Source organism: Lissotriton helveticus, chromosome 4_2, assembly GCF_964261635.1.
Source record: "Lissotriton helveticus chromosome 4_2, aLisHel1.1, whole genome shotgun sequence".
Classification (NCBI taxonomy): Eukaryota; Metazoa; Chordata; class Amphibia; order Caudata; family Salamandridae; genus Lissotriton; species Lissotriton helveticus.
In genome coordinates, this window is record NC_136064.1 from 18,133,314 (window position 1) to 18,159,070 (window position 25,757).

Below are 25,757 nucleotides of genomic sequence, written 5' to 3' on the forward strand. Positions count from 1 at the left end.
TCCCTGAGTGATGTGGTGGTGTCCCTGAGTGATGTGGTGGTGTCCCTGAGTGATGTAGTGGTGCCCCTGAGTGATGTGGTGGTGCCCCTGAGTGATGTGGTGGTGCCCCTGAGTGATGTGGTGGTGCCCCTGAGTGATGTGGTGGTGCCCCTGAGTTATGTGGTGGTGTTCCAGAGTGATGTGGTGGTGTTCCAGAGTGATGTGGTGGTGTTCCAGAGTGATGTGGTGGTGTTCCAGAGTGATGTGGTGGTGTTCCAGAGTGATGTGGTGGTGTTCCAGAGTGATGTGGTGGTGTTCCAGAGTGATGTGGTGGTGTTCCAGAGTGATGTGGTGGTGTTCCAGAGTGATGTGGTGGTGTTCCAGAGCGATGTAGTGGTGTCCCAGAGTGATGTGGTGGTGTTCCTGAGTGATATGGTGGTGTTCCTGAGTGATGTGGTGGTGTTCCTCAGTGATGTGGTGGTGTTCCTCAGTGATGTGGTGGTGTCCCTGGTGATGTGGTGGTGTCCCTGAGTGATGTGGTGGTGCCCCTGAGTGATGTGGTGGTGCCCCTGAGTGATGTGGTGGTGCCCCTGAATGATGTGGTGGTGTCCCAGAGTGATGTGGTGGTGTCCCAGAGTGATGTGGTGGTGTCCCAGAGTGATGTGGTGGTGTCCCCGAGTGATGTGGTGGTGTCCCCGAGTGATGTGGTGGTGTCCCCGAGTGATGTGGTGGTGTCCCTGAGTGATGTGGTGGTGTTCCTGAGTTATGTGGAGGTGCCCCTGAGTGATGTGGAGGTGCCCCTGAGTGATGTGGTGGTGTCCCCGAGTGATGTGGTATTGTAATAAAAGAAAGGGCTGTCATTTTAGTGAGAAGCAGACTCCATCCTCTTGCATCTGTGGTTAGAAATCCTTCTCTCAGCCTCCCCCTCTTGCCCAGGAGCCAGGGAGCCCAACCAGGCGGAGACATGCAGCTTCGCACTTCCTTTCGTCAGCCCCTCATCCCCAGGCCTGGCACGTAGGCAGTGGGCACCGAGGATGGCACAGGAGCAACAGCCAACAGAAAGCAAGATACAGCAGCAATGCCAGATTTAAACCAATCGCAAGGGGCAAGAGAAAATACACAAACTTGAAGCCAACATGGAGATTACTCAAGTCTCGCTGAGACCTCACATCATGCGCTGTCAAACACGAGACCTAAACAGCGCTACATACAATTCTGGGATATGACAGATCCTCTGCAAAGTTTTAAGTGGCCACCTTTTAGTTGCAAATATATCTTTTTAGGTTTTTATTTGACACTAACGTTGTCCAGGCACTGTCGATATTTGCTAAAATGAAAAAATATATAAATTAATAGCATTGTTATTCACAAAGCCAATAGCTTACACTTTCCTAATGCGAGTCCTATTGGCTATGGCAATGCTTGTTGGTAGCAAGCAAGGACAGTGCTGTTGTGGTGCCGAGTGATGATGTGGTTGGGCTGAGTGATTATGGTGTATTAGAGTGATGTGGTGGTGTATTAGAGTGATGTGGTGGTGTCCCTGAGTGATGTGGTGGTGTCCCTGAGTGATGTGGTGGTGTCCCTGAGTGATGTGGTGGTGTGGTGGTGTCCCTGAGTGATGTGGCGATGCCCATGAGTGATGTGGTGGTGCCCCTGAGTGATGTGGTGGTGCCCCTGAGTGATCTGGTGGTGCCCCTGAGTGATGTGGTGGTGTTCCAGAGTGATGTGGTGGTGTTCCAGAGTGATGTGGTGGTGTTCCAGAGTGATGTGGTGGTGTTCCAGAGTGATGTGGTGGTGTTCCAGAGTGATGTGGTGGTGTTCCAGAGTGATGTGGTGGTGTTCCAGAGTGATGTGGTGGTGTTCCAGAGCGATGTGGTGGTGTCCCAGAGTGATGTGGTGGTGTTCCTGAGTGATGTGGTGGTGTTCCTGAGTGATGTGGTGGTGTCCCTGGTGATGTGGTGGTGTCCCTGAGTGATGTGGTGGTGCCCCTGAGTGATGTGGTGGTGTTCCTGAGTGATGTGGTGGTGTTCCTGAGTGATGTGGTGGTGTCCCAGAGTGATGTGGTGGTGTCCCCGAGTGATGTGGTGGTGTCCCCGAGTGATGTGGTGGTGTCCCCGAGTGATGTGGTGGTGTCCCCGAGTGATGTGGTGGTGTCCCCGAGTGATGTGGTGGTGTCCCTGAGTGATGTGGTGGTGTTCCTGAGTTATGTGGTGGTGCCCCTGAGTGATGTGGAGGTGCCCCTGAGTGATGTGGAGGTGCCCCTGAGTGATGTGGAGGTGCCCCTGAGTGATGTGGTGGTGTCCCCGAGTGATGTGGTATTGTAATAAAAGAAAGGGCTGTCATTTTAGTGAGAAGCAGACTCCATCCTCTTGCATCTGTGGTTAGAAATCCTTCTCTCAGCCTCCCCCTCTTGCCCAGGAGCCAGGGAGCCCACCCAGGCGGAGACATGCAGCTTCGCACTTCCTGTCGTCAGCCCCTCATCCCCAGGCCTGGCACGTAGGCAGTGGGCACCGAGGATGGCACAGGAGCAACAGCCAACAGAAAGCAAGATACAGCAGCAATGCCAGATTTAAACCAATCGCAAGGGGCAAGAGAAAATACACAAACTTGAAGCCAACATGGAGATTACTCAAGTCTCGCTGAGACCTCACATCATGCGCTGTCAAACACGAGACCTAAACAGCGCTACATACAATTCTGGGATATGACAGATCCTCTGCAAAGTTTTAAGTGGTCACCTTTTAGTTGCAAATATATCTTTTCAGGTTTTTATTTGACACTAACGTTGTCCAGGCACTGTCGATATTTGCTAAAATGACAAAATAAAGAAATAATTCTGCTACAGATTGTGTCACTTTATACTGCATAATGTTCCGTTCCTGGCTGCATAATTTTGTCAAGCACTGCTGCATAATTCCTGTGGCCCTCCATACAGTACCACCCGCCATTCCTGTTTTTTGTATCCATCATCACCTTGCATTGTGTTCCATTATGGACTCCACACCGCAGCATGCAAAGTGCTCTTGGCAACACCGACAGAATTGGCCCCTATTGTTATGAAAGACATTAAGCCACTTGTATGCTAGGTTTTAAATATTTACAAAGTCACCCTAATCCATCAGATGACAGATAGAGGAGCAGCAGCTCATTCTCGCCCTATTGCAGAACACACGCAAATCAAGCAGCAGGTTGTGCAACGTATGGCAGTGGCAAGAGAAGCTTCCTTCTCTCATAGAAGGTACCAAATGCGACCCTAATTCCCCACATACCAGTTTCAGCAGGGCAGACTAGTTCAAGCTTTCAGCACTGACAGAACATGCACATTTAAATATGTGCTACATAGAGGTTACAGACAGATCTATATAGCGTTCGTAGGGCTGGTTTGGGTGCCTTGGGTTTGTCGACGGTAAAGTGTATGCAGCAGTGGTCGGTCCATGGCGGTTGCGTTGTGAGGCTAAAATGGACGCTGTTACCTGCCGTGAAGATGGGAACAAGGGTGTGTCCTGCTCTGTGGGTCGGTGTGTTGACTAGTTGTTTTTGTCCGATGCTAGTGAGGTTGTCCAAGAGGATGGTGGAATTGGGGTCGCAAGGGTTTTTGAGGTGGAAGTTCAGGTGTCCAAAGAGTATCTAGTACGTTGAGGCAATGGCGTGGGGTGCAATGAAGTCGGTGATGGTGGTGGCGAATGGTGTCCGGGGGCCGGGGGTTCTGTAGACGAGGGTTCCTCGAAGTGTGGCTTTGGGGTAGGTCTGGATCTTATGTGAATTTAGAGATTTTCTGTTTGTATCTTTTATGTAACTCATGTACTCGGAAGTCTTTATCTAATGTAACTGGTCGTTTTGTAAAGCGCTCTGACCCATTCGGGTAAAGTTTCCGCTCTATAAAATCACATTAAATAAATCAATAAATAAATAAATACTCAGGCCTGATCCGGATTAAATCCCGAGGGGGGGGGGGCCCCCTCGGTGTACCTTGCAGGGGGGCCCCTTCAACTTTCATTACGCCACTGAGCGGGTGCTTAACTCGCAGAGGAATGTATAGGTGGATGAGTGAGTGAAAATGCAAGTTCTGACACCATTCTCCCTAGGGTGATATTCCTTGTACACATTCTGAAAGTCCTGCTGTCGTTGCTGTAACTCCTGGGGGCATACCCAGCAGCCTTGTTGCTGTCACTGTGTTTAGATCCAACTGCTGTCATTCACATGCACATTTGTCAATGAAACTTAGATCTGAAAGGGTGGGCCCTTTCTATCCTCAATAAAAGGACCTTATTTATTTGTGGTGCTTAAGTGGATGGAGGGAGTGACATGCCCAGTATAGCCCATTTAAAGCAAAACCAAACAACATGCCTTCCTTCTCTCTTGTTCTTTCCCACCATTGCCCTTTCTATGTCTATTACCCCCTACTATTACATATTCTTTTCTCTCACACTCTATCCAACCTCTACCTCTAGCCATTTTCTCCTTTCCTACATTTTCCCTCTTTCTTAGTCCCCCCCCCCCTCCTTTCATGTGCACCGCTTAGGCTCACATTTCGATCTTTTCACACCCCTCTCTCTAATGCTCCCTTTTCTGCCTCTGCCGCACCCACGCTTCTTACCGTCCCATTTTCACTCGCATCCTCACTTCTCACTGAAATGCTCCCCTCGCAAATTCTCCTTCCCTTTGAAAACCTCACTTTCCTGCCCCGCAAACCCTATTGTTACACTTCCTTCTCGCGCTCGTATCCTTCTATTTCTGTTTCTCACGAGCACTCTCACTTTTTTGCTCTCTCCATCACACAGATGCAGCCACTTAAGGATCAACAGCTTTAATGAGAACCAACAATACTGAAAATTATACTGGCCAAAACAAAGCTGTGTTCAACAACATGGCAACATCGACTTGGAAACCCTGCTGATGTGGTCTGAAGAGTAAATTCTATGCAGCAGTGGGTCTAAAGGATGTATTTATATGGAGAATGGATATATAGGGCCTGATTAGGATGGCGGGCGGACGCAAGTCCGCCCGCCAACCTAGCGGTGCTGGGACCAGCCGCCACTGGTGTGGCAGTCCTGCACCTGCAATTCGGATGCCACCGCCACCGTGGCATCCTCCTTTCCCAGCATTGTGGTGGGTGGTGCTGCTGGTAATGCACTGCGTGCATTGTCATCCATAAGGTGACAGGCACAGCGAGGTGCCTGCCACCAAGTCCAAGACAATGCAGGGGGTACCTATGCACCCCCACCCTCCCCTCCCCGCAAGAGAAATCCGCATGCCTTTCCGTGGCAGCAACACCACCACGGAAAGGCATGTTTCCGCCCCTATGCTAAAATGGATGGCGTTCTCTAGCAGACACCGCCACCATAGTAAACCCTTCCCGTCCGCCGTGGTCCCCCCGCCATAGTACTATGGCGGGGGAAATGAGTTGTGGCGGTGACTTTTTGCAGGCAGATCGGCACCGCCATACGGGCAGTGGCAATCCGCCCGCTATAGTAATCACCCCCAAAGTTGGGAGACTGGAGAAGTATGAAAATAGGAAAGTAAGGCATACTTTTGAAATGACTGGCGTTTCTGTCGATTTAATTTTCCACCCGTTGGGAAGTAATGGTACTGAAAAGGTCCTTAACTGCTGCAGTTCAGCCACAGCCCAAGTAACTATGTTCTAGACAGGTAATGAGGTGACCACACATCAAAAAGGGCTTGAGTGCGCACACACCAGGAAGCGGGCAATTTCGGCCACGGTGCTACACCTGTAGAAAATGTTGAGGGCTGAGAGTGAGCAACTGGTGTGCATAAATGAAAATGGGAGCAAATGTGCATGTTAAGTCTTCGAGTTAAGGAGAGATTTTCTCATGCCTCGCAGCACGTCATAACCTGTGACTGATCCTGTAGTCTAAAAGAGGAAGAGATGATACTACCGCAGCCATTTTGAATTGGGGATAACTATATTTACAGTAACGAGGTTCCCTGTGACCGTTCTATATAAACGTAATGGAAATAGTGAAAATAAAAGTCTATCCAGTGCTTTCTTTCTCCTTCATGCTGTTGGTGCCTCACATCTATGCTGCACACAGCAGGCCTCTCTGTTCAGCCAGTGTGCAGAGAAGTGCACCCATTTTGATGTGCTTGTGCACATCTGAACAGGCCATTACACCCAATGTAAGACAACTAGGAGATGAAGTGGATTAAGTGTCCTATGTTGTGGTGAGAAGAAGCAAAATGTGAATGACACATGACAGTCCAAAGGACGGATGACAAAGGTGACCAATAGTGCCTGTCTCTATAAATGTGTGCATTTTTGTAATGATTTTTTGTTGCGTTATGTTAATGTTTTGTATAGCGCTATAATAGTCAAAGGTGTCTTGGCGCTGCCCTGCAAGGAGGCAGAATAAAGAGGGTCTAAAAATGAGGGGGAAGGCTAGTGACTGAAGAGTCAGGTCTTCAAGATCTTCCTAAATTGAAGGAGATGTTGTCCTTCGTTAAGGTTCAGAGGAAGGGAGTTCAAGATCTTTGCAGAGCTAGTCACAAAGCTTTTTCCACCCTAAGGCCTTTCTTGAATATTGGCACTAATGCATATTTTGCGTTTGAAGAACAAAGTGATCTGGAAGGCCTATACCAGCCAAAATTCTGAATAAAAAATGCATGTCCAGATTTATGCAAAGTCTTATAGGCAATGCATAATGCCTTAAAGGTAATTCTTTTCCATATGGACAGCCAGTAATGTTTGTGTAATGTTGTGGATGCAGACTGATGTATGGGAAGGCCAAAAATAAGGTGTGCTGCCACATTATGCAAGGTTTGATGTTTTGTCAGTAATTTCTGTTGCATGTTCAAATAAAGCCCATTGCAGTAATCCAATATAGACCAGATTATTGCTGTTCCCACACGTTTTTGAAGATGGGAGGGGATAAATGGCATAATTTTCCTAATGATCTTTAGGAGGTGTGTTACAAAGATGAAAGATGCGAAGACCAGGTGATGTTGAATAAGTTCTCTACTTTATTCTTAAGATCTCTTCATAGTTACAGGTGACCAGATGTAAGTTAGATCCTTTAAAGTGCCCCACCAGGAGCAGCCCCCTCGCTGCTCAGCCCATCCACACCAACTCATTCTCCCTTCCAATCCAAACACACTCAACATTCTATCTGACCTCATCATAGGCTGAGCAGCAAAGGAAAGAACATCTGTAGAGAGAGTGCATTGAGTAAAAGGTACATTACAACAAGGTGAAACACCGCGGAAGCGATTTGGTTCACTTGGTATCCAAAAGTAAGTCGCCTGTCAAATATAACTCTGAGATTTCTAACTTTCTCCACTGGTGTAGGAAGGGGACTACGTTCTGTGGCCACCAATCTTTGGACCACAAGATGCTGTCGAGTTAAGTCTAAGGCAGTTGTCACTCATCCATACGCTGATGTTTTCCATGTATTTACAGACATTTTCAGCTGTCAAGGAATGGTTGGCTGACACTGGTACACTGATTTGGGTGTCGTCAGCATACATCACCACTGCAAACCCAAAAGCTCTGATCAATTTTATTAGATTAATGATGTAAAGACTAAACAGTGTGGGACTCAGGGATGCAGTGTTTGGGCCACCACAAGGGAGGATAAAGGATTTTGACACAAAGCCGTTTATGGCTACTTGTTGTCCTCTCTCTTAGAGGTAGGAGGCTAGAAGAAAGAGCTGTATCTCTGATGCCCAGTCCATGAAGGTGGCTTATAAGGATCCTATGGCTGACGGTGTCGAAAGCTGCCGAGAGTTTCAAAAGAATCAAGGGAGCATGGTCACCGTGATCTATGATTGTTCTTATATTTTCTGCTGCCATAATAAGGGTAGTTTCGGTGCTGTGATATTTACGAAAGCCAAAATGCTCTATAGCAAGTATATTGTTTTTGTTGATGAAATCTAATAGCTGAAGATTTAGTGCTTTGTCAATGATGTTAGCTGGGAGGGGGAAGCGTGAAATAGGGCGATAGTTATTGGGATCTGAGGAGGAAGTCATGCTTTTTTATTATTCAAAGGCAGAATGGGAGCCATTTTCCAGGTTTTGGGAAATATTTCAGTGTGGATTATTTCATTTAGAATGGGAGTGAGGTGAGCAGTGATCACCTCTGCTATCTGATGAAGAATTTTAGGAGGATAAGGGCCATTTGGTGAGCCTGGTTTGGTGCTGAGAAGCAGTTGGAGTACTTGTTCAGAAGTAAGTGGGGAGAACGTATTAAAAAAAATATGAAGCTTTGGAGGGGGGGTTATTCGCTGCCTCTTTGAAGTGTTAGGTTGGGTCATACCTCTCTCTTACAGGCTCGTTCTTCTGCACATCACAGACGACAAAGGGGGGGTAACATTTTTATAAGGCATTTGCTGTTCTTCGGTCTTACCCTAGCTAAAAAGGATATTGCAAAGGCATGGAAGCATCCGGCTCCACCTAAATTGAGTGATTGGAGGGCGGGCCTTGACTCGTGTATGGGTCAGGAGCAGCCCATCTTTAAAGCACAGGGGTGCCCTCAGAGACACTTTAAAATATGGAAAAGATGGGCGGATTTTGGGGGCCTCTTATTAGAACTGCCTCCGCCACAACCTGCAGAAGCTGAAACCATATAGAGAGACAACACAGATCAGTAAGGTTGTTCAATTAGGTATGATGTACATAGACAGGCTTGATGGGAAGGACCCGGGTATTGTTCTGCAGTATGTGATACAGATGTTAACAATGTTTGGGACTGTCGTTTATAGACCCAAATGGTTTATTTTTTTGTTTTACAAATGCTATATAATGGCCATCTGCCTAGAAATCAGTATATTGACTATTGTATGTTTTCATTACATTGTAATGCTTGTTATTATTATATCTGCCGACTCAATAAAAAGTTTTGGAAAAATAAATATGAACCTGGCACGGAAGCTGTATACAAGTTAGGCCTAACAATATACACCTGTGTCCCCTAAAGAAAAGGAAACAGATCAGAAATGAAGAAATAATGTTTATTGACAGATTCTTTACATTTTAAATACCTTGATGATAATTTGACAGCACTGCTAACTAAACCTCACATGCTCTGTCAGCAGTTCTTTTGATGCAGAATTATACTCTATACCTTACATTGATCCATGTGAATTTTGCATGAAATTATTCCATAAAGTTATAAAAATACTTTAAAAAATAGAAATTAATACTCGCACAGTCAGCATTTGTTTAATAAATAACATTTTACATTCATGTTAACTTAATTAACAATAATACATATAACATTGTTCCACATAAACGTTATCACGACCAAGTAGACAACACTGGAAATGAAGAAACCTTTTTAAAGAATTTCCCCAGAAGGTTATTGTGAACTGAAAATCGCTTTTCCTTGAGAACTCAGAGCCAGTACCATGGTAAAAGAAACCCAAACAAAATGGTTGCTGAGGCATTTTAAAATTAGAAAAAAAGGGTAAAAAGTAAAATATCCGTTACTAAAATCAACTTTGGCTGCTCCAAACCAAACATCTGGGACACCTTTGTGCCAGTGGTCAGTGACTCCTACCCGCTATACATAGTCCACAGACCAATGACATCCCCGTGCCAGTGCTCACCACCCACACCAAAGTTTGTTTTGGCTTGGACTTTGTGTATGCCATTTTAAGCGGAGCAGGTGCTTGAACATCATTTTTGCAATTAAGTACAATAATGTTTTCAATGAACATTGTTCAACTCTCCCTCTTTTAAGCCAGGCTGCTTACAGGTACACTCAGGTTTGTCTCAGCGAGGTCGGGACTCAGAATTCTCCATTGGCTCCCTGTCGAGCTACGGATACAGTTTAAGGCCCTGTGTATAGTTTTTAAGGCCCTCAATGGCATTGGTCCTAACTTCCTGAAACACTCAATACAGTGGTATGTTCCTGGAAGAGCTCTGCGCTCCTTGCAAGCCAAACAAGAATCCTTCCCGCTATAAAAAGACTAGCTGGGGTGGTAGGAGCTTTCGTCACTGCGCCACCAAGGCTTGGAATGTTTGTTTGTTTATATTTATTAGTTTATATAGTGCTGAATCACCCATGAGGGTATCTCGGCGCTTGGGACGGAGAGGAACAGCGGAGACCAAAAAGTTAGAAGAGGTGAGTTTTTAGCAACTTTCTAAAATGGGCCAGATTTTGACAAGAACGTAGATGGAAAGGCAATTTATTCCAAAACGCTGGGGCAAGATAAGAGAATGCTTTGCCTCCACTGCGTGCCTTTTTGATCCTAGGGGTACTGAGCAGAAGCTCAGTGCTTGATCTAAGTGTGCGTGTGGGGGTGTAAGAGGCAAGTTTACTAGACAGATACGAGCGGCCTTGACCATTGAGGGCTTTATGGAATAGCCTGCCTTTCCTTCTTAGACACTCGACTGAGCTTCTCCCCTTTGGGAAAGAATTAAAAACATGGCTATTTACTTAAATGGTCATTTTAGCGAACAGTTACAGATGCTCTTTTGGTTGGTAGTGCACAGCGCCAGGACACCTCAGGGTAACAGACCGCTTTTAAAAATCCCAGTAACATAACATTTTATAGTATTCATTGGGACTCTCTTTGAAAGCCCACCATCTGAATAAAAACATGTCTGCTTCCAGAACTATTAGTTGGGGGAACCCTGAGGCCTGAAGCGTGCAGCTCCTTGAGTAGACGGGAATGGGCAACGTTTTTAAGTTGCTAATTGGATCTTTTTACAGATAAAGGCCGTGATTCTAAAACGAGCTCTTACATATATTCGCACAAAGCACCTTATGGAAATGAACGTGTATATTTGAAAGATTCAGAGATATCTCTCAGAAACATCTGGATGCAATGTCAATGTCAGAAACACTGACCTCTCTCAGAAACATCTGGATGTAATGTAAATGTCAGAAACACTGACATCTCTCAGAAACATCTGGATGTAATGGAAACGTTATAAACTCCTCTCTGCTTCAAAACACTACTTTTTCATGAATGTGCTTTTGAATACATAACTCCTAAAGCATTAAAAAAACTCCCTAATTCGGAAGTGGATTCGGCCAATCATTTTAGTCAAGATCTCGCCCCCGCCTCTTCTTCACAGGTATTACAAGCTATTCCCCATGAATGGCATTTCCTTGCCATGGTCTCCTTCCTAGCCTGGTTTCACAGGTACCCGTATTTAGCCCACAGACAGCTCTTTTCTGAAGCCACCACAGAGAGGGTCAGCACAGCACGAACTAGGCTGAGAAGTCCAAATCTCGGAAGAGCCATGCCTTTCACTTTTCCCACAACACCTTCTTCGATTGGTGGTATAAGCTTGGGTCATTTCCACATGTTTCCACTTTCTCTTCGATGATAGAAGGGCACAGCTGGATGCGACTTGGCAGGTCCAGGGTAAGAAGAGTGCGATGCCCATCATTCCTCTTGACAGGTTTCCATTTTTGGAAAGAACATCAGCTTCATGAGGTACCAAAGCTAGACCAATCCAGTTCAGGTAAAGAAAGCTGAGCAAATCACCTGTCCAAGATCTCCCCAACAGGGAGTACACCAGAAGCTCTGGCTCAGTTCTTCTTCATTTCAGAATTACCAGCACCAACAAGAAACAAGCAGTAGCAAAGTCAATAGCTCTGTCTGTCTTTTAAGTTATGCTAAACATATTTTTAAAAAGCCTGATGTTGACAAAATAGTCCAAATAAAAAAAAAGATTTCCGTGTAGAATGCATTGACTCAACATAGAAGTAAATGTGTTATGATTAAAAGTACCTTCGAAATATAAAATCGTCCCTCATGTATTGTAATGAAATCAGGCAAGCACTCCATAGGAGGCAGAATGATACACAAGAGAGCCAATAGCAAATGGTGAAAATTAAATACTCCTCTAGAAGAGCCAAGTCCCACTTTATGTACATTTTGAAGAATTGTTAAAAGGATGACAGACCGCATCGCTGTCAAGCCCGTCCTTAAACAGGTTTAGAGGGCACCTTGTCTATTTCAAATAGATCTCTCTTGGTGTCCTTTTGGGTTTGTCACCGCTGAAACAGGGTTGTTGGAATACTCCTCCCTCAAATAGCATCAGACAACCTGGTCTCCAGGACGTGAAGTTGTGATATGACATAGCTTATCCCACACAAAAGTTTTGTGCTAGCCAAACCAGCACATCCTTATATATCCTTATATATGCCAACAGCCAGCGTTGGTACTGGAGCTGCCCACCAGGATTTGTCGTCAAAGTGATACCGCTGAGAAATCGATAGTTGTACGCGTGGCACTCAGAGGAGGATTCCAAGCCCTTAATACGTAACCTCGCAGAACAAGAGATGCTACTTTAGAAGAGGGTGAGGTTTTTGATAATCCCATAATCGAGGAGCCGTTTGATAGTGCGTGTTTCTTGACTTATGTTGTGGTCTGACATCTAGATGAAAGAGAAAGAAAATCAGGTCATTTTTCTTGTTTTACTTTTAAGATGATCAGTAGTAAATTCAGTTACTGTGCAAAACTTCCAAAATGCAACTTAAGTAAGGAGCAATATATTTTATACACATTGAAACATCTGAAAAACCACATACTTGACCATTGAAACTACTATGAAATATGCATTATCTAGGGTCAGCTTCAAACCCTTCTTTCATGCTCCATAGATGATTAAAGATGTCTGGACTGTTGGTTACTGCACAAATAGCACCACTGGAAATTAAGAATGGCTTTCACATCCTGCCTTACCCACTACCAGAAAGGGGATACTATGCTGCATAGCTATATATATATTTATCCTTTACTCCTCGCTATCACCTCAAAATAGCTCATGGAAAAACGAGCGTAGACCCAATTTCTTCGTGCATTCATTTATTTAGCCATTTGCCGCCATTACGCGTTTCGGGAGATCCCTCCCTTGATCACATGACAGCTCAAAGGCATCACCAATTGCCTTTTAAAGTGCCAGTGCAAAGCAGCCATACATAAACATGGTGGAAAGACTGTTATGTGGGCACATTTCACACATAATCACCCAATTAAAAACACATTTAAAATTGTTATTCTAGTGTTTCTAAATTAACCCTCAATAGGTACCTTTTGATTACAAATTTTGTAAGAAAAAGTGAATACTTGGATAAATGCCTGTAGTGCCTTTGTATACCACCATGCAAAAGAAACTTATTCAGTGTCATTAATAAATAATAAACTTTATAAACAGTGCAATACCCTAAAGTGATAAAGCATAAGTAACATTGTTACATTGTGCAGTTTACCAGCAGAACGACATGACCTGTATAAACTGGATTTTTAAAGTGCAAAGTGCAATCTGGACAGTAACTTGAACATATCTATTTATATTGACCAGGGTAAATCCTTTCATAAAACCATCTTAAATATAAAAAGTATCAAAAATATATATATACTTTCTATTTAATGATTCTAAAAAATTAATCCCGAATTTCAATAAATATGTTAAAAGTTAATACTATCCATAAATAAATTTACACCCTAAAAATCATATATTTACATTTAATGAAATAATTCATTGTTTAAATACCTTATCTCAAAATCCAATCCCACGTACCATACACACGACACTCAGTGAGACCTGATTCTAATTTTTATACGGATAACCTATAGACCAATACATGTATTAGAGGAAGGTATATAGGTCCTCACTAATATTTAGACCATTGGGATGTTTGGAATCGAATCTGAGGATGTAAGACGTTTCTAATCTCCTTATTTTACTTTCCCCATCCCCTCCTCTTTTTTGCGGCCTGATGGTGTCTACTGCATAGTATTTTAGGTGCTTAGGGTCACTGTCATGGCCAAGTTGGAAATGACGAGCCACTGGATAGCTATCATCCTTGTGTATATATATATGTATATGTATATATGTATGTATATACATATACATATATATATTGTCCGGTAGAACGGGGCTCAAACTTGCGGCGGTCCTGAACGGATCCCGGAAATCCTTAACATTTGCCACACTTATTCCGTGTTCAATAGAATAAAGTTTAGGACACTTCCACAGTGCTCAAATGCGGTTTACTGCAGACACGATAGCCTCGGACCAATGCGTTTAAAGATGCTGAGACTGTTGCCTTACTGCACAGACGGCATCACTGGAAATTAAGACTGGCTCTCACATCCTGCCTTACCCGCTACCAGAAAGGGGATACTATGCTGCATAGCAAAATATATATACACACATATATATATATATATATATATATATATATACACACACACACACACACACACACACACACACACACACACACACACACACATACATGTATATGTATTCATATATATAATAAACATATATATTTGTACATACATATATAAAATTAGCAGGATTTGATAACCGTGCCAATACTTTGGAGGGGTGAGACTCGAGATGAACCCACTCTTCTAAACAAACCATGGACCCAGTCAGATGCTGGCCACAACAGGCCAGTCTTGGAGTAAAGCTGGAAATGACAACAGCATCAAGTTCAGCATAAAACTAGGCTGGCACCATCTAAAACATTTTAGCCAAAAATATTCAGCAAAGAAGTGATGAAACTTTAATATTTTTTATAGTTATTTCGCTTTGGAAATTATGAACCATGATGCTGACAAACATAATTCACATTTCGAGACCAATTATGATAAGTCTGTAGAAAATTAATCTTTAGAATATTATTACAATAAACACCTTCCTTGGCATCTGAGAAAGAGTTGCATCAATGTTGCTCCAGTGCAGTGCAAACTTGCATCGTTATATGCTACAATTGACAAATGCAAACATTTGCACCAATCGGAGAAAAGTAGTGTTTTTACGAAGGTTGGATGGTCCGAATGACGTACCTGCACTGGTTGGTAGAAAAAGAGTTGAACGCACTGGTGCAATGTTACTTCATATGGAGCTAAGGGCATGAACGAGTGTTAGGGACAGATTCTTTACAAAACGATTACTACACAAGATCTTTGACTGTGCACTTTACTCTGGAGATTCACAAAACACTATGGGGACGATTACGATGGTGGGAAGTCCGCCACAGCTGGGCCGGTGGTGGGGACCACCAGCCCGGCGGTGGGGACCACCAGCCCGGCGGTGGCAGACTTCCCACCATTACCCGTAAAATTCCCACAGCCAAATTAGGATGGCGGTGGGAATGCGAATGGTACCGCGGCAGACGGAAAGCCCATCCGGCGTGGTCCCGCAAGGCGGTCCTTTTCCGCCCGCCTTGCGGGGCCCGGTATCATGGGGCAATGGAGGCGGTGCCGTGCAGGCACCGCCGTGGGAATTATGATGCCTGTCATTTGCGGCAGAGTTCCTGCCGCAAAAAGACAGGTGGAAAATGCCTTCGGGGGCCGTTGCGGGCCCCCAGGGAGGTGGGGGGTGGGGTGGTGCATGTGGGGGGTACCATGGGTACCCCCCTGCATTTGCATGTAGAAGGTGGCAGGCAGTGCACGGTGCCTGCCACGTTGTACATGCAAATGCAAAACATGTATTTTTGCATTGTGGCAGGTGCTGCCACCCGCCACAATGTAAACATACAGGACACGCCCGCCAATGTGGTGGGCACATCCTAATTCATTTTTCTGGGCCGCCGCACCTATGGCGGGCGGTCCCTTTTCCACCAGCGATGGCGGGCACGTAATCGGCCCCATGGACGTCAATTTAATATTCTCCTGGGGAGTCAGCAGGCACACAGTTCGCAGGTTATGGGGTAGAAGAAAAGTGCCACTAGGTATACGGTTTGGTGGTGTCTGGAGATTTAACCTGGCTCGCTGCCCACAAAACTACCAATGGTAAACGACCAAAATATAGAACTAAAAATATCGAAAGGACACAACATCGAATCAAAAATATCAAGAGGACAGAATATAGAATAGACATAATATAGTTGGAAATAATATCGACATATAGGTAAGTAATATCGAATGTCAACCCCGGACGCGCTCCACAATGCTGCGAAGCCACCCCTGGTCGCACCCACGGCCCTTTCGCCTGCCTCTCCTGCAAGTTCAACTGCTTCAGGACCCTCAGCAAATCCACTTCCTCCATAACCAGCACCGACTCTAACCGCCTGAAGTGCATCCTGCTGAACACCCGCTCGGTCCACAGACACGCAATTGAACTCTGGGACCTACTCAACACTGCGTCACCGGACATCGCCTTCCTTACAGAAACATGGATGAACACATCATCAGCACCCGACATCGCCATAGCCATACCGGACACTTACAAGATTATCCGAAAAGATCGCATCAATAAAACAGGAGGAGGCATTGCCATCATCCATAAGAACACCATCAAAGTCACGACCAGCTCCGATGATAATCTTACAACCGCCGAACATCTCCACTTTCAGATCCACACCGACCCTAGGACCACACTTAGAGGCACCCTCATCTACAGACCTCCAGGTACCCGCAGTCAATTCAACGATGACATCACCGACTTCGTCAGCCCACACGCCCTCGCTTCCGAGAACTACATTCTTTTAGGAAACTTCAACTTCCACCTTGAAAACAAACACGACAGTAACACCACCTCCCTTCTGGACAATTTGGCCAATCTCGGACTCAAACAACTTGTTGACACCCCCACTCATGTAGCCGGACACACGCTCGACCCTATCTTCACTTCCAGCAAGCACATCTCCTTCAATAGCACCACAGCTCTCCATTGGACGGACCACAGCTGCGTTCATTTCAGCTATGAAACCACCCTGACCCACAACCGCCCACAACCTATTCCTCGGAGAAACTGGAACAAAATCGCCTCCGACCAACTCCTCACATCACTCAACCAAAACCCTCCCACCCTCTCATTGGACCCAAACCAAGCGGCCACCAATCTCAAGCAATGGATCACCAACAGTGCTGACGAATTAGCACCCCTGAAAAAACACCTGATCAAATCAACCAGCAAAAAGGCTCCCTGGTTCAATGATGACCTTAAAAAATCCAAGAAGCTTTGCCGCACCCTGGAGAAAACATGGCGAAAAAACCCAACCACCGTCAACATGTACTCCTTCAAAGCAGCCACCCGCAAACACCACCAACTGATCCGATCCGCCAAGAAATCAGCATTCAAGGATCGTCTTGACAACAACACTCACAACAGCAAGGAACTTTTCAACATCGTCAAAGAATTCACCAACCCCACCGCTGCATCCAACGACATCACTCCTTCCCAAGACCTCTGCAATGCGTTATCCTCCTTCTTCTACAACAAAATTGCCGACATCCACAACAGCTTCCATAATACTCCCAGCGTTCACCCCTCCCCACCCCTCTTAGATCATACTCCACCAACTAACAACCTTACCGCCTGGAACCCAATCACCACTGAAGACACCATCCGCCTAATGAACTCCATCCACTCTGGCTCACCAACTGACCCCTGCCCCCACCACATCTTCAACAAAGCAGACTCCATCATCGCACCCCATCTCCGTGATGTCATCAGCTGCTCGTTCAACTCTGCCACCTTTCCAGAAAGCTGGAAACACGCCGAACTCAGCGCCCTGCTGAAGAAACCCACAGCAGACCCCTCTGAACTTAAAAACTACCGACCCATATCCCTCCTCCTATTCCCGGCCAAAGTCATCGAGAAAGCCGTCAACAAACAACTCGCCGCCTTCCTTGAATCCAACAAATCCCTCGATCCATCTCAATCCGGGTTTCGAGCCAAACACAGCACCGAAACCGCCCTCATTGCAGCAACTGACGACATCGGAACACTACTGGACAACGGTGAAACAGTGGCCCTCATTCTACTCGACCTCTCTGCCGCTTTTGACACAGTCTGCCACAGCACCCTTATACAACGCCTCAGCAACATCGGCATTCAAGGAAAAGCCTTGGACTGGATCACCTCATTCCTCGCTGTGAGAACTCAAAGAGTCCGACTCCCCCCGCACAACTCTGAAGCCACTGAAGTCATCTGTGGCGTACCACAAGGATCTTCACTCAGTCCCACCCTCTTCAACGTCTACATGAGCCCACTCGCCTCCATCGCGCGTCAACACAACATCATCTCATACGCCGATGACACCCAGCTTATCCTTTCCCTCACCAAAGACCCTAACACCGCCAAAACAAATCTTCACGAAGGCATGAAAGAAGTAGCCGATTGGATGAAACACAGCCGCCTAAAACTCAACTCAGACAAAACAGAGGTGCTCATCCTAGGATCCTCCCCCTCCGCCTGGGACAACTCTTGGTGGCCCTCCGCTCTGGGCACAGCACCCACACCCACAGACCACGCAAGTAACCTTGGCTTCATCCTAGACTCCTCTCTCTCGATGTCCAGACAAGTCAACGCAGTCTCCTCCTCCTGCTTCAACGTACTTCGCATTCTCAAAAAGATCTTCCGTTGGATCCCCCTCGAGACAAGAAAGACTGTCACTCACGCACTGGTCACGAGTCGACTGGATTACGGTAACACACTATACGCCGGAATCTCGGCAAAATTACAGAAAAAACTCCAACGCATCCAAAACGCATCAGCAAGACTCATATTAGACATCCCTCGCCAAGATCACATCACCGGACACCTAAAAGACCTCCACTGGCTTCCCGTCAACAAAAGAATTACATTCCGCCTTCTCACCCACACACACAAGGCCTTCTACAATCTAGGACCCGAATGCCTCAACACTCGGCTATCCTTCTACAAGCCCACCCGCCAACTAAGATCGTCCAATCAAGCCCGCGCCGCTGTCCCGCGCATCCGAAAATCCACCATGGGTGGCAGATCCTTCTCCTTCCTTGCTGCCAAAACCTGGAACTCACTCCCCACTCATCTCCGCCTTACTCAAAACCACATCTCCTTCAGAAAAGAACTTAAACCCTGGCTATTCGACAAATAATGAACCCCTTTCCCAAGCGCCTTGAGACCCTCTGGGTGAGCAGTGCGCTATACAAATTCCTGAACTTGAACTTGAACTATATCGAATGTCATGATATAGAATGTCACTGTATATTTATTCATTTTGAAAGTTTTATATAGCGCGAACATGACCACCGAGGGTATCAGAGCGCTTTACAGATTATGCATCATGATGGTTGTAATCAAACATGCAAAATCAGCTATCCAACAAAATCAGAGTCTAATAGACAAACATTATCCTAAGGGAAAAACAAACACAAAAAATCATCAGCTCAACAAGGTCTAAATCTAGAAATGTCCAAGAAGACTCTTGAACCAAGAGGATGGGCCATAGTCAGCGGGTACGGACCAAAAACAAATAAAGGAGCCATGTTAAAGAAGAAATTTCTTCATCAGGAGTCCTTTAACTTCTTTTTGAAGAAGACAGTGGAGGGGTACACCCTGACTTCGGGTAAAAGGGAGTTCCAAATCCATCCCTGAGGAGGTTAATTTGCAGGTATTTTTTTTCTTGAATTTCTGTGGTTTTAGCAAAAGGGTGCTGGCACTTCTAGAGGCTCTAGAACTGCAGGAGAGCTCCAGTTTCCAAGCGAGGTACAGGGGGGTCTTGAAGTGGATGGCCTTGTGAGCCATGCATGCAATTTTTAACTGTATCCGAACTTCATATGGAAGCCAATTCAGGACTCGCAAGTCCGGAGATATGTTGTGCCAGTTAAGAGTCTAGTAGCGGAATTAAGGGAGGCCCTAAGCGTAGCCATCCTAACTCTAGGCAGGCCGCAAAGAGTTGCGCTACCATAGTCCAGCTTTGAGAACACTAATGCTTGTACTGCCACCTTCAGGTCCTGAGCAGGGAGAAAGGGTTTGAGTTTCCTGAGTAGGCTGAGTTGAAAGTTTGCTCCTTGGGTGAGGAAACTTATGTGCTTCTGCATGTTCAGGTTTTTGTCCAGAATGTTATTGAATGTCATAGTACGTAATTTTATAGAATGTCATTATATAGAATGTCATTACATCAACATTTTTTAAATTGTATTATATGTTAGTATATTTGTTAAAAGTTTATAATATTTTTTTAATGTATGTTATAATTTTTTTAAGATAATGAATTTTATGTTAGTAAATTTTTGCATATATTCGTTTCGTAGCGGGTTGTGGGTTTATAGGGGGATAGGGTGGGAAGTAATTTAATTTAAATTAGAAAAGAATGTATTAATTAATAATTTTATGGTAAATAATTAATATTGGTAATTAAGTTAATTCATGTATTATGAAAAATTTAAAAAGTTATTAATAAAAGTTTTTAACTAAATGATAATTATGTCAATTGTGTAAATTTGTATTAATTGGTAACTATTTAAATATGAATTATTAATAATTGATGTATTAGTATGTTAATCATGTTAATTTTTTGAGGCGTGTGTTGTGTTTATAGGGGAGTATGGTGTGTATTAATTTAATTGAAGATAAATTGTTATTAATATTTATATAATATTTAATCAGTTCTTTTATACTGTTAATTGTGTTAATTAATTTAGATATCATTATTTTTTTGTTAATTGTAATTAGCTAATTCATTAAATGCTAATTAATCATGTTAATTTATTAATATTTTAAACTAGTGGAGGTGACTTTTATAGTGGAATATAGTGGGAGGTAATTAAATGTAAATAATTAATTCTTTATTAATTAATTTTAACTAAATTGTATGACTGGGTCTACTAAATTATTCCTCTACGCTATCCAACACTTTCCCTACTGTTGCACTCTCTGGAGTGGGAATAGTAATTTTTACCCCTACGCTATCCAACACTTACCCTACTGTTGCACTCACTGGAGTGGAAATAATAATTTTACCATCCCGCTATCCATCGCTTTCTTTACTGTTGCACTCACTGGAGTAATTTTTACCCCTACCCTATCCAACAATTACCCTCCTGTTGCACTCACTGGAGTGGGAATAGTCATTTTTATCCTCCCGATATCCAACGCTTTCCCTACTGCTGCACTCACTGGAGTGGGAATAGTAATTTTTACCCCTACGCTATCCAACGCTTTCCCTACTGTTGCACTCACTGGAGTAATTTTTACCCCTACCCTATCCAACAATTACCCTACTGTTGCACTCACTGGAGTGGGAATAGTCATTTTTATCCTCCCGCTATCCAACGCTTTCCCTACTGTTGCACTCACTGGAGTGGGAATAGTAATTTTTACCCTCCCACTATCCAACACTTTACCTACTGTTGCACTCTCTGGAGTGGGAATAGTGATTGTTACGCCTGCGCTATCCAACACTTTCCCTACTGTTGCACTCACTGGAGTGGGAAAAGTAATTTTTACCCTCCCGCTATCCAATGCTTTCCTTACTGTTGCACTCTCTGGAGTGGGAATAGTTATTTTTACCCCTACGCTATCCAACACTTTCCCTACTGTTGCACTCACTGGAGTGGGAATATTAATTTTTACCCTCCCTCTATCCAACGCTTTCCCTATTGTTGCACTCACTGAAACTGGGAATAGTAATTTTTATCCTCCCGCTATTCAACACTTTCTCTACTGTTACACTCACTGGAGTGGGAATAGTAATTTTTATTCTTCTGCTATCCATCACTTTCTCTACTGTTTCACTCAATGGAGTGGGAATAGTAATTTTTAACCTCACGCTATCCAACACTTTCCCTACTGTTCCACTCCTTGGAGTGGGAATAGTAATTTTTATCCTCCCGCTATCCAATGCTTTCCCTACTGTTGCACTCACTGGAGTTGGAATAGTAATTTTTACCTTCGTGCTATCCAACGCTTTCCCTACTGTTGCACTCACTGGAGTGGGAATAGTAATTTGTACCCACCCGCTATCCAACTTATTCTATACTTTTGCACTTGTTGTAGTGTGAATACTATTTGTATTCACTACTCTATGCAAAATGTTTATTATTGTTCCATTTAATGTAGTGCAAAATATTAATTTGCATACAAAATATTATTTAAATTATTGTATATTATTTATTTTTAAATGTATATAATATGTTTATATATATGTAATTATATTTTGAATAATGTTTTGAATATTTTAATAAGAATATTAATTATGTTTTCATATTATTAAGTTATATACATGTTAAAAAATAAAAATTCTTTTTTTACATTTATTAGTTGTACATTATTTTAATTATGATGTATTTAATTGTGTTTATTATTTAATTACTTTTATATTAGTTTTAATATTTTTTTATTAAAAAAATCGATATTTAGTTACCTATATTTTTCACAACGATATTTTGTAATCAATATGTTGGTACTTACCTGTTTGTGGATAGGTATTCAATATTATGTCCCTCGATATATTTTGCTTCTATATTCTGGACACTCGATATTGTGTCCCTCGATATTTAGTCACTGATCCACTTCCAATACCAATGCCAAGCCAGAAATGAACCGAAAGACTTGTGTATGTACTTAGTTATGGAGTATAGCACAGTTTACACCATAGTTTGTTTTTTTACACAATGTTTGACACACCAATAGGTCCGTGCTTATTCTTACAATGCATGGAATCAATGGCATGCAGAAAGGATTCTGATATGACCAGCACATTAAAGCCATACCAATTGACTTTGTCAATCTTGGGACTAGAGGTGATGGCAGTGGTCTTACGAGTGGAGGGTTGCTAAGTGTCAGGTGGTGGTAGCAATGGGGATGGTAGCACTGGTGTAATTCATGTGGTGGCAGTATTGATGTAAATGGTTTAGGTGGCGATGCTAGTGGTGGTGGTACTGTGGATGTGCTATTTGCAGTTGGCTTGATGTTGGATAGTTTTGTGTGCAACAAACAGTGCAAAATATTTCTTGTGGTGGCAGTGGCTTTACTTTTATCATGTGAGCATCCCATACACCTCTTAAGTGATCTTTTATTACTTCAGGACAGTCAGGCCCCCAAGTCTTAGATTATAAAAACAATTAGTAGGTCAAGTAATTCAAACGTGCATTAAAGTCATGACAGAAATGTAAAAAAACATGCCTGCTGCAGTACAAAAAAACTGCTTTCTGCATGCAATACATGTTGCGATGAAGGACTGACTATGACAAACTGCATGATGGTAGAGTCTACTATTTAGATGTAAAATAGTCCCTCATGCATTGAAATGCAAGAACTGCATTGGAAGTGGAATGATGCACCAAACAGCCAGTAGCATGATGATGAGAAGGTAATACACCTCTGGGCTGATCAAAGATGTGTGTGTGTTAATATCTGAAGCCAGTAGAGATGGTCCTCCGTCAGTCGCTGAGGGGGCGATGGAAGATGTGGTGAAGAGGAGAAAAAGGTAAGACATCACTATGAACAATCTGTAGGACCCCACCTGTCCGACGTAATCGCTGTAAGCCCGTAACAATTAGTGGCTGTGTTTCGGGAAGGGCACACTAAAGAGATTTGGTAGGTGGGGTTGCAAGGGGGAAATGAGAAGGGTGGGTGGTGCCCTGATCTTGGCTGTTGAGCACCACAGCCTCTACAGCAAAACTACTGGGTTCCCTGTAGGGGTTGGATGGGCTGGCAATAAGATACGCCTCTGCTAAAGCCATAAAAGGAATGGTGGAACTGTTGCATATGCCGAGGTGGAACGGAAAGGCCGATAAATCGATGGGTATTCCATATCGCCTAAAAAAAACGGTCAAGAGTAGAATCAGCATACCCCCAACAGGCGGGTTCCGTCAAAGGGCATGTCCATCAAGGGAGGATTGGACATTGCCAGAGTACCCAGTCGATCATAGTCATGCATGGCGGAAAATGTCAACACTGGTGCCTATGGCCCGTCCAATGGATTTGGTGGTACCCAAGCCACAACAAATCATGAACTTGGCAATATTATAACCATCTTGACTCGCCCAAGATAATACAGGGCGAAGGTCTTCAAAGGTTTGAGCCACTGAAGCCCAAAGGTATTAGCATCCCAACAAGCAGATGTCATTAACAGACTGGAGAGCCTAGCTGGTAGAAGAAAAGAACCAGTTTCTTAATGTTTCCAGTCGCTTAGATTGCCTATCAATGTTCCATTTTAAGACGGTCGAATTAATTTGTAATTTTGTTCATTAAATGCTTAAAGGCACTGAGTATGTATGCATCTACCAAAAATTAAAACAGCGGGCAGTTCGCACACAGCTGATACAGACCACACTTTATTGCTTTAGCCAAAAAGATGTATAAAGTCTTATTTAAGATATTTGTTTGAAAATATTTTAGTATTGGCCCGGACCTCACCATCCGTCGTTTTACAATTATTTAAAGATGTGGAATACCACAACATAAAGAAAACGCCTCATGCAAAGAACGTTGTTGTACTGGGGGCATTTTATGCTACATTGTAATGGTTTTAATTAACTACACAATAAAGTTGTTTATAACAGATTCCCTATCAGGTGGAGAGATGGGAAATGGGTTGTGATTAGAGCAACTGGTAGAAGTCTGGGCCACTAGGATTTCTGGTGAACGGTACTGCAAAAGAAAAGCCAGGTCACCAGGAGCAGGATGATGGCACCTAGCAAATGGTTTACTGACTGGGGACCAGAGCAAGGTTTGGCCCAAGCCCCCACTAAGTGCCTCGTTAACAAGAAGAAGGGGCTCATAATATGTTTGTCCATTGTTGGTGGACTTCTGTTAGAACATTATTTTTAACTTCCAAGGGCGGAGCTGGGGGTCAAGCACTTTAGCCGCCCTACACATCATCTTGGTGTGGATGGTCAAAGGGGGGAGAAAAAGACCAGAAAAAAAAAATCCAGCTTTTTCCGCTCGGCACTGGACAGTGCCAAAAACAGACCCAAGGAGCTCTATAGCATCATCAGACAACAAACCTCCAAGCCCATACCCTCCTCTGTGCAGGCGTACAAAGAACTATGCAACAAATTCGCCAAATTTTTCAAGGGCAAGGTTACAAAAATTTAACTCTCACTGGACGGCATTAACACGCACCACGCAAAGAGCAATGCGGCTGGGTCACCAGATCTTCCTCCTGATCTCTCTCCTGGTCCCTCTCCTAATTCCTGGCTCAGTTTCCATCCTATCCAAGAAACGGAGATAATCACGCTGATCTCCACCTCCAAACCCTCAGCCCATGTCCTTGATCCCATTCCTCCCCTACTGACCAAAAAAATGAAGCACGCTCTAGCTCCGCTCTGGAGCACGATCATAAATAGCTCCCTGAAATGCGGAGTGGTTCCTGACTGCCTCAAAATGGGCAAAGTCACACCCCTGTTGAAAAAACCTGGACTAGATGTGACAGATCTAAACAATTTTAGACCTGTGTCGAACCACCCCCTTCTCTCATAAACACTTGAAAGATGCGTACTACATCAACTAACCCAGCACCTGGACCACATCAACCTCCTGGACCCCCACCATTCTACTGGCTTCAGAAAAGGCTGTGATTCAGAAAACGCGATTCTCAATATCATCGACGATATACATGGATCACTAGACGCCGACCAATGCTGCCTCCTCATTCTCCTTGACCTCTCGGCAGCATTTGATACTGTTGATCACAAACTCCTCATAAGGACTCTTCAAGAAAGAGCCGGCCTTGGCGAGGTAGTCCTCAAATGGTTCTCCTCCTTCCTCCACAACCGCATACAAAAAATAAAAATAAAAAACTTTACCTCCGACCTCCAGCAAGTCAACAGGGGAGTCCCTCAAGGCTCGGTGCTTTCACCGCAACTCTTTAATATCTACATGGAACCTCTTTCCAAACTACTCAGAAAAGCCAACATTCACTTCCATCTCTATGCTGATGATACCCAGATCTATCTGGAAACAACCTCTCTCAAAGACATACAAAGACTTAATGATGTCTTGAAAGATGTCCAACGTTGGCTCACATGCAACCACTTGAAACTTAACCCTGACAAGACTGAGACACTCCTCATCTCAAATAAGGAAGACAACCCACAAATTGCCGAGTGGTTAAAGGCCATCGATGCACTTA

At 44.0% G+C, this 25,757-nt stretch overlaps 1 protein-coding gene across 5 annotated transcripts in view; it reads right to left on the reverse strand.

Annotated features, from left to right (window-relative positions):
- Positions 1-8,929: 8,929 nt before the first annotated feature.
- Positions 8,930-25,757, reverse strand: part of ST3GAL4 (ST3 beta-galactoside alpha-2,3-sialyltransferase 4) — a 520,175-nt gene continuing 503,347 nt past the window's right edge. For all 5 annotated transcript variants that reach the window (XM_078640129.1, XM_078640132.1, XM_078640130.1 and 2 more), the window contains one exon: positions 8,930-12,328. In XM_078640129.1, coding sequence (XP_078496255.1) covers positions 12,242-12,328 — 87 coding nt within the window. In that variant the 3' untranslated portion in view covers positions 8,930-12,241. The remainder of the gene's footprint in view (positions 12,329-25,757) is intronic.